This window comes from Rhineura floridana, chromosome 13 (assembly GCF_030035675.1).
Source record: "Rhineura floridana isolate rRhiFlo1 chromosome 13, rRhiFlo1.hap2, whole genome shotgun sequence".
NCBI classification, from domain to species: domain Eukaryota; kingdom Metazoa; phylum Chordata; class Lepidosauria; order Squamata; family Rhineuridae; genus Rhineura; species Rhineura floridana.
This window is the reverse complement of record NC_084492.1, coordinates 4,597,690-4,615,509: the sequence shown is the minus strand read 5'-3', so window position 1 is coordinate 4,615,509 and position 17,820 is coordinate 4,597,690. Positions and strand designations below refer to the sequence as shown.

The following is a 17,820-nucleotide window of genomic DNA, read 5'->3' as shown; positions in this document are numbered from 1 at the left end:
GCAAAATGGGTGACTCCGTATCTCGTGAGAAAGGATACTGTCTTAGGAAGGTACAGAGGATTTATACAGGAGATGACCGAGATGTTTCAAGACCCGCAAAGGGCTGAAACAGTAGCGCGGCAACTAGGCGCTCTGAAGCAAGCTAAAAGGACTGTTTCTGAGTACACTAACGCTTTTAAAATTCTGTCCCAGGAAACTGGTTACAATGACGCCGCCCTGATGTTTATGTACCGGAGTGGATTAAATGCTGAAATCCTGGATGAGTTGGCCAGGACCTCCCCCCCCGCTGACCTACCAGGGCTCATCCGGCTATGCCTACAGATAGATCACCAGATGGAAGGAAGGCGCCTGGAAAGGAAGCAGGAGGTCCCGAGATACTCAGCCTCGGCATCCCGCAACAAGACCCTTCCCACTGCAGGGATGGCAGGTAATGCAACTGAGGGACAGGGAGGGGCTAGGCCAAGACTGTCGGAAGAAGAAAAGGAAAGACGACGCCGGGAACGTTTATGCTTTTATTGTTCAAAGCCAGGCCATGTGGCCAGAGACTGTGGACTGAAAGGGGGGAAAGCCGAGCCGTCGGGAAACTAGAACACCCAGTCCACGTGCAGGCTGGTGGACTGGGGGCAGCGTTGTATAAAGGCCCCCCAACGATCCAACCTCCCTCAAAGGGGGTGTTGGTCTTGCCTATTCGGATTACAACTTCCAGAGGAGTGGTGTTTAATTCCACTGCCTTAATTGACAGTGGAGCCTCCACAAATTTTATTGATGCAAAGTTAGTCAAGCGTCATGGAATTTCCCGGTGGAAACTGGACGCTCCCCTAGCTGTGGAGACTATCGATGGGAGACCCCTGAAGTCAGGAGGGGTGACACAAGCCACGGAGGAAGTGAAACTTAAAATCCCTGGGCACGAAGAGTTCATTTCGCTATACGTGTCAGATCTCTCGAACTTTGAGGTGATTTTGGGAATGCCCTGGCTAGCAAAGCATGAACCCAAAATAAGTTGGAAGGAGGCGGTGGTGTGGTTCACCTCACAGTATTGCCAGGAGAACTGTCAACCTGAAGGAATCAAGAACACCTTAGCGGGGGCAGTGCAAGAGATCGAGCAAGTGACCCTGCCGCCAAAGTATGAAGAATTCAAAGATGTGTTTGATGAAAAAGAGGCAGAGACTTTACCCCCCCACCGCCCTTACAACTGTGCGATTGATCTAGTGCCAGGAGCCAGCATCCCATCAGGGAGAATCTACTCTCTCACAGAGAATGAGAGGGAGGCCCTGAAGGAATTCCTGGATAAAACCCTGAGGCGAGGATTCATATGCCCCTCACAATCCCCTGCTGGAGCGCCACTATTGTTTGTGAAAAAGAAGGGGGGAACTCAGACCCTGTAACGACTATCGCGCATTGAACCAGATCACCATCTCCAACAGCTACCCGCTGCCCCTGATCTCAGAGTTGCTGGACCGACTGCGCTCTGCAAAAATCTTCACGAAGTTGGATTTGAGAGGAGCGTACAATCTGATCAGAATGAAGGAGGGAGATGAATGGAAAACAGGATTCTTGACCGCTTACGGACAGTATGAATACCTGGTCATGCTGTTCGGGCTTTGTGGAAGTCCAGGAATTTTTCAAAAATTCATGAACGACGTGTTTAGAGACTTGTTGGACACGTATGTAATCTGTTACTTAGATGATATCCTGGTGTTCTCAAAGAACCAGGAAGACCACGACCAGCATGTGAAGACGGTGTTGAAGAGACTGAGAGAAAATCACCTGTATGCTAAATTAGGGAAATGTGGATTTGACCTCAAGTCTCTAGACTTCCTTGGATATCGAATCTCAGTGGAAGTCGTGGAGATGGACCCAGGGAAAGTAAGCTGCATATTGGACTGGGGCCAACCTGTCACCAAAAAGGATGTACAACGGTTTTTGGGGTTTGCCAATTATTACAGAAAGTTCATTCCAGGGTTTTCCAAATTAACAGCTCCTCTGACTGACTGTTTAAGGGGGAAGAAGAAGTTTCAATGGACAGAGAACGCCACCGAGGCCTTTGAGGAGCTGAAGAGAAGGTTTGCTACTGAGCCCATTCTGCGCTTTGCTGATCCGAACCGCCCTTTCGTAGTGGAAGCAGATGCTTCAGATTTTGCCATCAGGGGGGTCCTGCTACAATTAGACCAAGAAGGGAAGGAGCTGCACCCCTGTGCGTACTTCTCTTGGAAGTTAAAGCCTGCAGAGAAGAACTACACAGTTTGGGAGAAGGAGCTGCTGGCCATCAAGGACTCTTTTGAAAACTGGAGACAATACCTAGAGGGGACCTCTCATCGAATTGAAGTGCGCTCCGACCACAAGAATCTTGAAAGCCTCCAAACAGCCAGAAAGCTGAACCAGAGACAGATAAGATGGTCCCAGTTCTTCACTAGGTTTAACTTCCAGATTACTTACCATGCCCAAGCCAAAAACCAGAGAGCGGATGCCTTATCCAGACAGCCACAATACAAAGAAAGTGAATCCGAGGACCAGCCTCAGTACGTAATCCCGCCAGAGAAATTAACATTGGGAGTATGCCAGCCTTCATGGGAAGAGGAACTCAAAAAGGCACAACAAGAAGATGCAGGCATGCTAAAATATCAGCAGGAGACGGGACAAGGTCAAGACTCAGAAGTAACCTTTCACTGGAGAAATGGATTGTTATGGTTCAAAACCGCCAGATATGTGCCAGAAGGGGAATTAAGGCTCAGAATCCTACGCCAGTGTCATGATTCCATCACAGCGGGACACTTTGGGATTTACAAGACCATTCAGAACGTGGCCAAGGACTTCTGGTGGCCTAAAATGCGTCGGGATATTGAAAGTTATGTAAAGTCCTGCTCTGTCTGTCTGCGGACAAAAACACAAACAGGGACACCAGCAGGACTGTTACAACCGTTGCCTGTCCCACACGAACCCTGGAAGGACCTCTCCATGGATTTTATAACTGATCTACCCAAGTCCCAAGGAATGACAGCCATCTTAGTAGTGGTGGATCTACTTACCAAAATGGCACACTTTCTTCCTTGTGCAGGGGCCTTAGAGGCTAAAGAAACGGCCAAGTTATTCATAAAAGAAGTCTACTGGCTGCATGGATTGCCAAACAGCGTAGTCTCAGACCGAGGAACTCAGTTCACAGCCAAATTTTGGAGAGCAATGTGGAAACAGTTGCAGACGGAATTAAAACTCTCCTCCACCCATCACCCCCAGACAGATGGGCAGACGGAACGCTTGAACGCCGTTTTGGAAAGATATTTACGAAGTTATGTGTCCTATCAACAGACTGACTGGGTATCACATTTGCATTTTGCAGAGTTCGCCTACAACAATTCTCTGCACTCCAGCACTCAACAAACCCCGTTCTTCGCTAATTATGGATTCCATCCTAAAGTCTTTCCAAGCAGCTCAGAAGGAATGCTGGTACCGGCAGCTGAGAACTTCCTTAAGGAATTGCAAGCGGCGCAACAGACACTGAAACAGCAGTTAAACGAAGCCAAAACGGAGTACAAGCGAGTTGCTGACCTGCACAGGAAGGAGGGGCCCCCCCTTCAACCGGGAGACCAGGTATGGCTGTCCACCCGCTTCCTCCAGATGCTGGGCAAATGTAGAAAATTACAAGACAAGAGGGTGGGTCCTTTCGAAATACAAACTCAAATCAATCCCGTGGCGTACCGACTGAAGCTGCCTGACACGTTTAAAATACATCCTGTGTTCCATCGATCCCTCTTAACGAAAGCCGCCCCTCCCAGTGAGTTACGGCCGGAGGAACCTCCCGGAGCTCCACTCCTGGTAAATGAGCAGCTTGAGTTTGAAGTTGAGGAGAACTTAGATTCCAGGATCAGACGCCACAAGCTGCAGTACTTGATTCACTGGAAAGGCTATGGGGTGGCTGACAGATCATGGGAAGATGCAGCTGATGTGCATGCTCCAGAATTGGTAAAACTTTTCCATCAACGTTTTCCCCACCGTCCCAAGCCAGACAAGGGGAGGGGGGCACAGCCTGGGAGGGGGGATGGTGTCGGAAGGCAGAGCTGGGGTCCCAATCCCGGGGAGCTGGATCCCGGAGAGTTGGGAGAAGAGTATTCGGATGGATGGCAGAGGGAAGGGGGAGGAACTTCCCCCCTTTGGAGCGAAGACGAAACAGAGGAACTGCCAGTGATAAGGTCACTTAGCAACGGGGAGCCTGAGCCCTCCCTGGACATTCTCACGCCTCCCCCTCTTTCAGGCTCAGAGCAAGAGGGGGAAGAGGGAGGGCTGCTCACAGCCGAAAAGCGGGGAGGCAGTTTACCATCAGCCCCTCCCCTATCCCCCATCCTGGAATCGGAAACTTCAGAAGAGGAGGGGGTGATGCTTCCCCCCTCACCGCGCACACGCAGACAGCTGAAAAGACAGGAGAGAAGGGGGGGAAGGCGGGCAGTACCTGAGGGGCAGTTAAGGAGGAGCGAAAGATTGCGCGCCCGTTTGGCCCCTTCTTAAAGAACAGGCGGGAAGAAGTCCCTTGCTCTGTCAACTTTCTCCCAATGCCGCAGGACCTGTATCCCTGTATTGCTTCATGAGAAAACACAGTCTTTGTTTGGACATTACCCTAATAAAACACGAATTAACTACAGCCGTTGGTCTGGTTCCTGAGTCACATCCTGGGCCTGACAGGTATGCTCCAAGCAACTGTGATTGATGCTTAATGTATCGTGCTTAATGACATCACCAGGGCTTACCCATATGACATCATCAGCCCCCCCATGATATCACAATGGCCTGCCCCTGAAATCTCAGGGTTTGGGATGCTTCTGACCTGGTGACCCTATTCAAAACATCTGGAGAGATCCAGTTTGGGAGAGGCAGGAACCACCAGTGCTAAGCATTTGAAGTGAAGTGGGAAAGCCCACTTTTACAGAAGTTCCTAAGAAGGAATGCAAGGGTTTTTTTTGTCCTTCTGCTATGTCTTATTTCAGACATTTGCAAGAAGCAGCAAAACATACAACCCACTTCAGATATGAATTCAACAGGGATCTCGTGTCTGGTTACATGGGATTTTACACATAATTTGGTTAAGTCAGCAATCCAAATGCAGACTCAAGCTCAGAAAAAAGCCATGTCAATTTGTGAGCAGGGGAGTAGTCATCTAGGGGGTCATAAGCCCCCTACTTTTTGGGGAGCGGGGTCCCAACATCTCCAGCTTCCTACAAGCCACTCAGCATGAAAGGTTTATGTGTTAGCCACTGAGAAAAGTCTTCTAACAAGGTTCCTTGTCCTTTTGTGCTGATTGGAGCCATTCAGAGTAACAGCAGGTGAGTCAGCCACTGAGAAGACTCTTTTCAGTAACTAACACTCTCCCCTCTTTCATGCTTATTGGCTGCTAGGGATGTCTGTTGTTGTGAGAGAAGGCATTAAGAAGGATCTCATTCTCATCCCAGCTGCAAAAAAGAGTGGTGGTGGCTGTGACTGTCATGAAGGGATCCTGCACTTCTGAATTTGCCACTACACTAGTGCTTGTAAGAATCCCAGGAGGGCATTAGTGTCTATAGCAGATCAAGGAATAGATCACACTCTCCTCCATATTTGCAGTTGTGATTATGAAGATGTATGTTTTGTATGTGTATATACAAACATGTATGATTTTAATGATCATGACTCTAATTTGATTAAGCACAATAGGATTTTACTGAAACAAGCAGAGTTAAGTCCAAAGTTAAAGACTGTCCTGTCCTCCTTGCATCTTATGATTGCTGAGACCCTTCTCCAAGTGGCAGCACTTGCTGTACTGCACTGCACTTGCATGGAGGAGAGGCCTGTGATGGCACCTTGACCTTGGCAGACCTCCCTTGAGAGGCTTGACTAGTGGTCAACATTCCATAGGAAACTGCCTTATACTGAGTCAGGCCATTGGCGCATCTAGCTCAGTATTGTCTACAATGACTGGCAGCAGCAGCTCTCCAGGATTTTAGACAGGATTCTCTCCAAGCTGTACCTGGAGATGCCAGAGATTGAACCCAGGACCTTCTGCATGCAAAGCAGATGCTCCATCCACTAATCTGCAATCCTTTCCCCAATATTACAACATTCTTTGGTGCCCAGTCTTGTTTGCCCAGACATTTTAGTTTTATAGCTGTTGTCTTTTTAGCTTTTATTATTTCAGAATGGACATGTTTTCCTTTTATTATAATTTAAACACTATGACCGCCCTGAGGTCTATTTAGAAAGTAAATAAATAAATGTTCAAATCCCAGGGGGATTTTGGCATCCCTAACGTTTTACGTTTCCACAATTTAATTCTCAATCACATTTTTAAAAATAATGTTGAGGGCATGTTTTGTATTGAGAAAAAAGGTTTTGAATGATGCCATGCTGAAGAACTGATAACTGGAGATTAACATGGACAGGGCCGGCCCCAGGCATCCCGGGGCCCTTGGGCATCAGCTTGCCCCGGCCCCCAGCATGTACACATGTGGGTGTGTGCACATGCATGTGTGTACAACCCCCCCATACCCCCCACCTACCTGTCTCTGCTTCCCCTTCCCCTGGAGCTACAGGGGCCCTTCCACGATCCGTGGCAACAGCGTAAGAGGAGCTTCCACCTGCCCACCATTCCCTCACCCCACCTACCTGTCTCCTGTCTTTTAGCATTGCCATTAACCAAGATGGTGGTCACGGTCTCCGTAAGGGGATGAAGCCTCCACCGCCAACTTGGTTGGTGGCACGTGTGCATACTACGCATGAGCATCTCTGCCATCAACCAAGATGGCGGCAGGGGCTTCCACACCTTAGGGAAACCTTGGCAGCCATCTTCATTAAGAGCAATGCTAAAAGTCAGGAGATGGGTAGGTGGGGTGAGGCAAGGGAATGGTGGGCAGGTTGAAGCTCCTGCCCTGCGATCCGCAGCTGTTGCATCAGATTGCGGAAGGGGAGTGGAGAGTTCCCTCAAGGGGCCCCTGTAGCTCCAGGGGCCCTCGGGCCAGTGCCCCACCTGGCCGCCCTTTAGAACCAGCCCTGAACATGGATAGTGTGATCACGTATGGATTACTGTGTACAGGGATGGGTAACCTGCATTCCCTCATGGGGATTTGGGGGGTGCATACTAGTAGTGGGCAGGCCCAGTTGCAGAAGTGGGTGGAGCAACAGAAAGATTACTACACAAAAGTCAAAGGTTTCTACACACTCACCCCTCTCTCCATCCAGACGTAATCACTGCTCAAGGACACATTTCAGCCAGGCAAAGCATTTGTGGAGGGGTGGCACAGGGCTATTGAGGGGTGTGGGATGGGGATAAAGATCATAGACTGGGAAGGTGTGTGGAAGAGTCCCGAGGGCCAGACACAAAGAGCTAGAGGACTGCATTTGGCCCCCCGAGCCTGAGGCTCCCAGCCCTGCCATGTAGAGTTCCAGTTACCCCATTTCAAAAATGCCGCCCTGGGCTCCTACCGGGAGAAAGGGCAGGATATAAATCAAATAATAAATAAATAAAGTTGGCATACAGCCAGGAAATCTACAGGAAGAAAAACAAACAATCAAAACTGTCAAAGGTCAAAGCACCTTTTTACAAGTAGGGATGGATGGATTGGTCTATTCCTCATCCATGCAATTTTGTACGTGTTCATTCATAAGTCCATCCTAACCGATTTCTGCACTAATCTCAGATTTTATTTTTAAAAAAATTATATGGAAATCTGTATGCATTTCTAATCACATTTTACCCTAAACTTTTTTTAAAAAAAAATACACAATTCAAGTACATTTTTGAGCTGAGAACTGTATTTCAAAATTCAGAGAAGTGTGAAATCCAACAAATTTGTTAGCCCAGAAGGTGCACATTAGGTCTACTGTGCAGAAGGAAAGGCTAAATTATTTGAGACTTTCGAATTGGTTTGTTTTTTTTTAAAAGATAACTGAGGACACAATAGACATTTGTGGAATTACAACTAGTGTAGAATAAATAGAAAATTTTATCCCAGAACACTAGAATTTTGTGGTCAACCAATATACTTGATTAGCGGTACTTCCAGGACAGGCCAAAGGACTTCATACAATACATAGCTGATTTATAGAATTCACTGCAGACGATATGGTGAAGGCAATTAGCTTAGGTCAGGAGCTAACCTGTGGCCCTCCAGATGTTGTTAAAATCCAACTCTCATCAGCCCCAGCCAGAACGGCCAATAGGAAGTGATGATGGGTGACATAGTCTTAACAACATCTGAAGCCACAGGTTGCTGACTTGTATCTTAGATGGCACTGAAAAAGGATGAGACAAAATAGAGGAAGAGGAGATTGTCAATGGCTACCATGCTAAGTGGATTCTCTATTTTTAGAGGCATTAGACCTCTGACTCCCACATACAAGTCCACCACTTTCCCTTGCTTATGGGATTTTAACAGGCATCTGGCTGGCTTCTCATGGGATAGATGGAACCCTGCTCTGGTCCTCTGCTTAAAGCTAAAACCAAAGCTTATGAGATACTGAAACCACTTATTTACAACAATTCAACAGACTTTACTGGGGCTATATAAACATTCCTAACTTTTGGCCTACTCAGAGTAGACCCTCTGAAATTAATGGGCATGACTAACATAGATCTATTCATTTAAATGGGTCTATTCTTCTGAATATAACTTAGTTGCATACAACCTATAGTTTTGAAGTTACAGCCTTTGGGCACAGTTCCCTGGTTCCTGTGCTATTCCCAATTGGTGGAACTCCCATTTATTTCCGTCTTCCTTGACCTTAAGGACTATGTCTTTTGTCCCTCTCCTAATTAAAATGGATTTATATGCAGCATATCTTTTTCAAGCAGGATATCACAGGTATAGATTAAAGATAATGGCAAGAAAAGTTCAAGTGGCAACTAATATTTTGTCCTCAAAATGCAGGAGCAACAGAACAAGATATAATATAGTGAAGAAGTCTGTTTCAGATTAAATTATCTCCAATGCTGCATCTTCAAGAAATATTGATTGGGAAAGGACAAAATGTTATAGTCCTTTAAAAAAAAACTTATATAACAAATAACTTTGTTATTTAACCAAGAACTTTAAAAACCCTTCTAGACTGAACTGTGTCCTGTCCTAACATCTTTAATGGTTATATTCTGTTGCTAAGATTACAAGTTTCAATTCATGATTTGGATGTATTTTATAAAGGCATAACAGTTCTACTCGGGAAAATACATGTTTCCTTTTAAAATGGTTTCTTTTTTCTTGGTTGCGACTTAATATTTAATATTTTTCTTTGTACAGTTTTTAAACTGTTGAGCTTTAAATGAAACTCTGGTTGAGAGGGGGAGGAGAATTCTATAGCTGTGGTGAGAGAATGTATTTTTCAGGGTCACAAGTGCCACAGTGATATTTCTTTCTTAAAACAATGACACTTTACTATCTCCGTAGTTCTATGAATACTTTTGAAGTATCATATTAAAACCAATCTCTTGGCCTTCAGGCAAAGAGAAGCAATTAGTCTTTGTGTTGTGAATAAATACAAATCCATTTATATACCCGTCCTTGACATGTACCTTGCAAATCTTAGAAACTTCATCTAGAGGGAAAAGAAAATGTTAGAAAGAACACAGCAATACTGAATCACATTGCATGTTGCTTCCTGATCTGATTTAGTTTGTTTTACATCTTTTAAGTATTAATTCATATGTATATATTCACATGTACTGAAATGCAACCACAGAAAGGCACACGGAGAAGAAAGGAAAACCACAATTTAATATAGGCTTGTATTACAGAAAACATCCATCACAGGAACATAAGTACCTGCCTTGTACTGAGTCAGATCACTGGCCAATCTAGCTCAATACTGTCTGCACAAATTGACAGCAGCTCTTGAGTTTCAGACAGTGATCTTTCCCAGCCGTACTTGGAGATGCTGGGGATTGAAACTGTGGCCTTCTGTGTGCACTGTGTGTTCTGGACACCACACTTCAAGAAGGATGCGGATAAACTGGAACAGGTTCAGAGGAGGGCAACAAGGATGATCAGGGGACTGGAAACCAAGCCCTATGATAAGAGGCTGAAAGAACTCAGCATGTTTAGCCTGGAGAAGAGAAGACTGAGGGGAGATATGATTTCACTCTTCAAGTATGGGAGAAGTTGTCACACAAAGGAGGGCCAGGATCTCTTCTCAATCATCCCAGAGTGCAAGACGTGGAATAATGAGCCCAAGTTACAGAAGGCCAGATTTTGGCTGCTAACATCAGGAAAAAAATTCCCAATTGTTAGAGCGGTGCAGCAATGGAACCAATGACCTCAGGAGGTGGTGGGCTTTCCAACACTGGAGGCATTAAAGCCACATGTCCAGAATACTCTAAGTTGGATTCCTGAGTTGAACAGGGGGTTGGACTCTATGGCCTTATAGGCCCCTTCCAACGCTGCAATTCTATGAACAGTTGCTCTACCACTGAGCTATTTGGCCATCTTCTCTGGGCATCTTTTTTTTAAAAAACCTCCTTTAGTATACATCTGGTTCTTTGAGATGGGCATTACAGATACCTAAAACAATTTCGCATTATACGCATTTTGCAAACCCAGCAGTTATGGTGTCAACAAGTTGCTTAAGCCCATGTAAGCCCAGAGGGTTAAAATCATGTATTTGCTCAGTATTGTCTTCACCAAGCCTGGTTTGCCATTGTGAAAACTGGATGCTGGACTAGATGGAACATTGGCCTGATGCAACAGGCTCTTCTTATGGTGCCCTCCAGATGTTTTGTAGTACAGCTCCCATGAACCCTGGCCTGCATGTGTTGGCTGGGGCTGATAGGAGTTGTATTTATTAATTAATTAATTAATTAATTAATTAATTAGATTTCTATACCGCCCCATAGCCAAAGCTCTCTGGGCGGTTCACAACATATAACATCCAATATACAATTTAAAAACATATATTAAACTTAAAATAATTATACCAAAAATACCTAAACATAATTAGACATATAAACATTGTAGTCCAAAATAGCTGGGGGGTACCAGGTTGGCGTAGGCTGGTCTATACTGATTGGCAGTGGGTGTCCAGGATTTCAGGAAAGCAACATTCCCAGATGTCTCTGGGATTGAACATGGAGCCTTCTGCATGAAAAGCAGATGCTCTTATACCACCGACTTATAGAGCTCTCCTAGCAGTCTCAACGTGATATAGAAAAGACAGAGAAAATCCAAAGCAGAAGTCTTGTCCAACTCCCACAAGAATCTGTTTGCAAACAGGGTCCTGTTCAGCATGCTGTTTCAGATCAAATCCTTTCTTTGAGTGCTGCAAATGTTTTGGAAGTGCCTCTAGGGCAGGATGGGGAACCTTTAGCCCTCTAGATGTTATTGGACTCTAATTCCCATCAGCCCTAGCCCACATGGCTGGTATTCAGGGATGCTGGGAGTTGTAGTGCAGCAACATCTGGAATGCTACACATTCACCATCCCTGCTCTAGAGTCAATGGCCAGCTAATGGCCATTGACCTCTCGCTGAGCTGGTAGAATGGGCAATGAAGACGGAACTGGGAAAACTTCAGCTGGATGCAAATGTATCCACTGACCTAGTTCTCTTTTTCTCCCCCCCCCCATTTCAGAAGCTGAGCTAAAAAAATCCATAAATTAAGGAAATTGACTGAAGGAGCCTCCGGCATCTTTGTAAGCTATTTAAATCTTTAAATTTACAACATCTTCTGCATATATCAAGTAATTGAACTAACTGCAGGGATGTAACTTTAATGAGAAAATTTCCCTCTTCTCCTGTCGTCTGTACTTGGAAAATAAATAAATAAATAAACAAACAAACTCCCCTTAGGAAAAAAAGTTTGTTTATCCCTGTTACAGAAGATAACTTAAAAAAACCCCTCTACTTGAAATAGGCTTTGCCTTTTTTCTTTGTATCTCTCCTTAATGAGGGGAAGTGTCAGGAAAACCAAGAATATGTAGTCCAAAATTATGAGGTCCTGACTTTTGTTAGAAAAGTTAGAAACGGGAGATGCAATTCTTACTTTCCTTCAGCAAGGGACATCAATTAGCTTTTCAGAACAATAACTACAGGGACAAAAAAATTACCTAACTTTTCTGCAGATTCTCCTCTTTGTAACTAGTAGGCGCTAAAGATGTAAACTTAGTTTAAGTCAAACAGGCTTGTGCTAAAGAGAAACACATAACATACTTTAAACATTTGGAAAGTAAGAATGTAGTGGGGATGGCAATGCAAAACCTCCAGAGAAGGAACAGTCATCTTGAGATCAATATCCCAGGTAAGAACTGCTACAGAATTTTTAAACAATATACTGTATATATGGAATCACAGAGAGGCCCATGTTTGAAACAAAAATGCAGGGAAGGTGTAGGGAGTGCAGTGTGCTTCAATAGACCAGAACCTTCTCCAGCCTTTTGCCCTTCGGATGTTTTGGCCTACAACCCCCTTCAGCAGGAGGGCTCCAGGTTGGGGAAGGCAGGACCAGATCAGTGAACTGTGATCAAGGTGTATAGAATTACTGTTGAGGTGTCCTAGTTCTGTTTGTCGAATTCCTGAACTGTTGTATAACATTGATGCACCTTTTAATGTGCTTCGTGTGGATTTATAACAAAAACTAAACCTAAGTTTATTCTGTGAAAGTTGTACCAATAATAGAGATCCGCAATTTGTAATTCTAGTGGGGGGAAACACGGCCTCACATCCCTTCAGCTCGGTCTAATTAAAGTTTGACTTAATCCATTTCACTGCATGGAAAAGTGAAGAGGTGTGGTTCTTTCTTGGTGGTGGACAATGATGTGGTGGGTGGCAGTTTGGAGGGTTGGCCCGCAGGAATACTATTTGTTCAGCCTAAAAGAGGAGATAAAGGTTTGCAGTTTTATCGGGGTCAGGACTGGCGGTGGGGGGCGGTGGAGGGAATGCGTACGTTTCTATGAACTTGGGAAGGGCCAGGAGGGCGGGCTAGCAACGAATGCCATCCGCTGAGACCTTCCCAGGCCCACGCGCTTGTCAAGAAGCGACTCCTCCTTAATTTGGGGATTTGGAAGAGAAGAGGGGAGAGCGTGGGGTTGCACAGCAGCCCGCTCCAGCCCCTTTCTTGCCGCGATTGGCATGGCACCCCAGATGGGGTCAATGGGGATTTGGTGTTGCTTTCCTTCCTCAGGAGGCCAGGAATGTTGCAAACGAGAGCAAGAAAGTTGATCCCAGCCAGCCAGGGGTGGAGACAGCGCTCCTAATTTGGGAGCGGAGGGCTGGAGGCTTTCCCCCCGAGGGAGAGCTCTACAAACGTTTGGCCCGGAATCCTACCGGCTTTTGTTCGAAGTTGACGGAGAGGGCTGAAGGCGCAGGGAGGGGAGGAGGCGCAGAGAGGTTCGAGGGGGGAACTCCGGGCCAGGCAGGCAGGCTGTTGCTCCGACCGGGTGGGCGGAGGAGGGAGCGCCCCCGGAGCTGCTTGTCTGCCTGGGCAAAACCCTGGAGGTAGCGGCGGCAGAAATCTCCATCTCTTCGTGCGCCATCCGTCGAAATGGCGCATTCGGCCCGCGACGCCTGTCAGGGCTCTTTGCTCCATCCGTACAATGCCTGGCCGTGGACGTCCTTTGCTTGCCGTGGCTGCGGGGCATCTGGCGTTTGCAAGGCGAGGCGTCCGCAAAAGGGGTTAAAAGCGGGCCGGGGCTGCGCGAAGGCGGGATGAGAGGAATAGAACCAACAGCAGATCCAAAAAGGCGCGCGCGCGCATGTGTGTCAAAACCCTTGCCTCGCTCTCTCCCCTTCTCACGGCCACGTTTTAGCCCTCCAATTGCTGAGACATTCCCTCCTCGACTTTTAATTAAAAACACGCACACCCACAAAAAACTTGCTCTAGTTTATCAACAAGTGCAGCTCGGGTGGTCCCCGAATTGTAACAAGGGAGGTACCGAGCGATGTGCAAAACGTGCCCTGCCTTACTTCGTTGGGAGCTGGAAATGTAAGCCTCATCTAAAACGCCCCAGGAAATATTACATCAGGCCAAAGGGCAGGCTTTCAAACCAGCTTTTTGCTCCCCGCTTCTCCCCCCTTTTTTCGCTTGTTCTGTGGATGGACGCGACACCGGCGGCATTAAACCGTTATCCCCCAGCAACGAAAGGGCAAGAGGCAGAAGAACCGTTAGCAAAAAAAGAGTAAAAAGATTTCACAGAACTAAAAACCCGGTGCTGGGGGGGGGGGAGAGCAAAAGCAAGATTCGATTTGCAGTGAAGGAAAAGTAGTGGGCGCAACGGGGAAGAGACAGGATTTGCAACAGGATTTTTGAAAAATAAAACAAACCAAGACATAGAAAGAGTTAATTTTTCAAACAACAGCAACAACAACCCACCCGAGGAGATCGGGAAAGGTTCTGCAAAAGAGTGGCTTTTCATCGCAAAATTAGCAAAGGCGAGAGCAAAAGGGCTGAGCTAATTGCAGCCTAACGCTGCGTGGCCGGAGGCGTATGCAGAGCCCCGAGCAAGAAGCCGCCGTCGCTTTCGTGGTTTCCTTTCCCTCCCTTTCCTCCTCTCCCTCCCCCCCCCCATGTTATTTAGAGAGGAGATGATTGCCTTTCTTCTCATAACAGCCTCGGCGGTTTCGTTTTAAAGCTGTTCTCTCTCTTCCTCCCCCTTTCCTCCCCTCCCCACACGGACAAGACAAAACAAACAGGAAAGAAACAAAAAGGGGAGAGAGAGCCTTTCTAAATATATATATATATACAGAGAGAGAAAGTAATGCTGAATTGCAGCACTGTCGGAGCAAGCCAAAGCAGCAGCGCTACAAAGGCGAGGCGGCCAAACCTCTCCGTCTGAGCAGCGCGCATAAGCCGCCCAGAGCGCAGCACGGCGGGCTCGGCCCATCTCGCCGCCTCTTCTTCGCCTTCTGCGCTCAAGGTAAGGCGAGCTACCCGAGCGGGCGGGCGGACCGGCTGCTGCCGCCGCCGCTGCCTGCCTCTCCTTCCTTCCTTGGCTGTCGTTTGCATGGCGCGCGCATTGCAAGGCAGGGATTTGTCTGTCTGTCTGTCTGTCTATCTTTGAACGAAAGTGCTTCTTGAAGCTAACTGGGATCTTGGCCGCGTGCGTGGCGAGAATCTGCCTTTCCAAAGCCGCCGCGACACACTTCCTTTGCACTCCGGCGCTGCGTCTGTGCATGCTTCGCTTTTGGGTTGTGCGCGCCCCCGTCCGCGCACGGCGGTGCCTTTCCCCTTTTCCACAAGGGCCGAGAGGAGCAGGAGCGGGATGGCTGGCGCCCCCCTCCTGTCCGAGAGGCCTCGGCGCTTGCTGCCCTCCTAGGATCAAGCCCGGCCCAGGAGGGGAGTGAGGGGAGGGAAGACCTGCGGCGGCAAGGGCGCTGCGCTCCCCGGAGCCCCCGCGCCTTTTGAATGGTACATGCGGGCGAGAGCGCCTTGACAGCCGCCTGGCTCGGGGTGGTTGAGGGAGGGTCCGTTGCTCCGGGTGCTCTCGCTTGTGCTGGCGGGGGCGCACGAATGGCCTGCAGGCTGTTTTTGAGGCGGGGGAAGCCTTGGATTCCCCCCTGTTTTTGAGGGGCGCTTGGATGGCTTGCGCTTTCCTCACTGGCTGGGCACAGTCGGTCCGTGCTTAGGAAGCCCCCCGAGGGCTGGTTCCGCACAAAAGGCCAGAGATGATGAGGACGACAATGGAGAAGGGAAGGCAGCGGTGTGTGTGTGGGGGGGAGATAGGAGGGATTGAAGGGAAGAAAAAAGCCCCGAGAGGCGGCGGGCTGAGAAGGAAAGTCTGGCGCCAGTCCGGGGGAGGGAGCCGAGCGAAGCGCCGAGGACCGCCAGCGAGCGTTGCCTGTCGCAGTTGGCCCATGCAGGGAGGAGGAGGGGGGGGCGCAGAGGCGGCGCCCCAATTAATGTGCCCGGCCCGGCCCTCGCCACCATTGGCTGCATCTTTTCGAGGGAGAACTCTCCCCCTCTTACATCCGCCTGCCTTGCTCGTTCTGTGAGAGAAGTAAAGGCGCCATGTTGCTCTTAATTTATTTTTTTCCCTTGGCAATTATGTGTGTGTGTGTGTGTGTGTGTGTGGAGGAGGGGGCTTTCAGCTTGTGTGAGGGTTTGGTTTGGTTTGGTTTTCCCCCGGAAAGAAAGCCGAAAGTTTGGAGTGACCACCCCGTGGTTATGGGAGGATTGTTGCGACCGGTATTCAGAGGAGATGGGTGTGTGTTTGTATGATGTGATGTGCAACTTGCACGCTTGTGGGTGTCCCTGTTTGGGCAGAAACGTCATCTGGATCACCCTTAGGCTGCACTCTTACACATACTTCCCTGGGAGTAAGGCCCATTGAACATAGTGGGGCTTCCTTCCCGGTAAGCAAACTCTGGGTTGCGCTTTGGATTTAGGAGCAAGTTTCAGTTGCGCTCGGTGCAAAGGGTCTGAGTAACAAGCAGACTGGGGGTGAAGGTGCACCTACGTGTGGGATGTGTGTTTACCCACACAGGATAGATGGGGAGAGACAAAGGTACATTTCATACAATGTTCTGAGCTGAAAAGTTTGAAGGGAAACCACTAATTAGTGATAGCTGCGGCTGAATTTCTCCCCTTCCCCTGCAGAAATTTAAAAGCCTAGGCAGATATTTACATGATGACCTGAACTTGCACCCCCAATACTCTCCTCCGCTGTCAGTCAGTTACTTAATTGTGGAAGTGTTTGGCCACTGCTTCGTTGGATTTTAAAAGTCTTCTAGCTGCAGAATGTTGAGCATCCTTTGCACAGACAAAGGTGATCAATGGCCCAGGCCTTTTCTTTCTTAATCCACAGATTTCTGGAGAAAGTCTTTTGTGGGGAGGGGGCACTGTTATTCTCCAAAGGTTCTTGAGGACAAGGATTACTGGGGGCAGAGAAGGAGGGAAGCAGCATAAAATGATTATCCCAGTACACTTGGGGAAGGTAAAGCGCGTGACCCAATATGGGAATGGTCCAAAGACCCAGCTCTTTGGATCTAATCTGATTAAAGGCGGAAGGTTCAACCCAGCTAGAAGGTCTCCTTCATAAGCCCCACTGAAAGAGGGAACTGTGCAAAGCTACACTTCTTTTCAGTAGGGCTCATGCAGAATTCCTTATTGGTCTGTGCCCTCAGCCAGTGTAGATGGGTGCACTTGAAGCCTTCAGTACAGAGAAAGAGAGGGAGGAGGCTGGCTGGCTGAAATATGCCCCTTTGCCTTCACTGAGAGAGAAACCTTATATTGCACTGTTTCAAAGCATGTCTTTAAAACCTGCAGTTTTCATTTCACCTTTTAAATGGGCATGAAGGAATTAAACTGCTTGAGTGAATAACAGCATCAGTTTCAATTATTATTTTTTTACCCTGGCAACAATAAACTTTAGAAACAAAAGTGTTTTTACATCTTTAATTAGCTTGCTTCCCATCTGTAGGCTTTTAAATGTCTGTGTGCCTTGATTTAAACTTTGTCCCTCCTTTGGAGCAGCTTCCTTTTCCTGCTTTAGCCCTAAACCTCTTTTTTATCTTGTTTATTTTTTTATTTTTAAATTCCCTGCATACTATTTTTCTTTTCTTTTTTGCAGCCTCTCATCTCCCTCACTTGGTCCTTACCAGCTTTGCCTTTCAGTTTCTGCAGTTGATTTCAGCTATATTTCTACCCACTCCCCCCCCCAAAAAACCCATCAGCAGCAGTATTTGTTACTGTGGCCCAGGGTATGTGCATATATACAAAGAAGGGGAAGATTTACCCACCCCAAACTTCTTTTGCACTTTGAATACTTTGTTGTTGTTGCTATTGAGGATTTCAAATTGTATCTACAACATGTATAAAATCAAGAATATTCCTGTAGGTTTGTGTGTGAGAGAAAGGGAGGCAACACCCTGGAAATTTCTGCAGTC

At 47.4% G+C, this 17,820-nt stretch overlaps 1 protein-coding gene across 3 annotated transcripts in view; it reads left to right on the top strand.

Moving 5' to 3' along the window:
• The first annotated feature begins 14,506 nt into the window (after positions 1 to 14,506).
• Positions 14,507 to 17,820, top strand: part of KCTD15 (potassium channel tetramerization domain containing 15) — a 105,796-nt gene continuing 102,482 nt past the window's right edge. The window contains exon 1 of one of the 3 annotated variants that reach the window (XM_061594225.1): positions 14,507 to 14,852. Coding sequence is in view for 1 of the 3 variants with exons in the window: in XM_061594224.1 (XP_061450208.1) it covers positions 15,341 to 15,343 (3 nt within the window). In the remaining 2 variants the exon portion in view is untranslated. Of the gene's footprint in view, positions 14,853 to 15,143; positions 15,344 to 15,727; positions 15,933 to 17,820 lie in introns of those variants that run through there. The other 2 variants (XM_061594224.1, XM_061594227.1) reach the window with 2 other exon arrangements.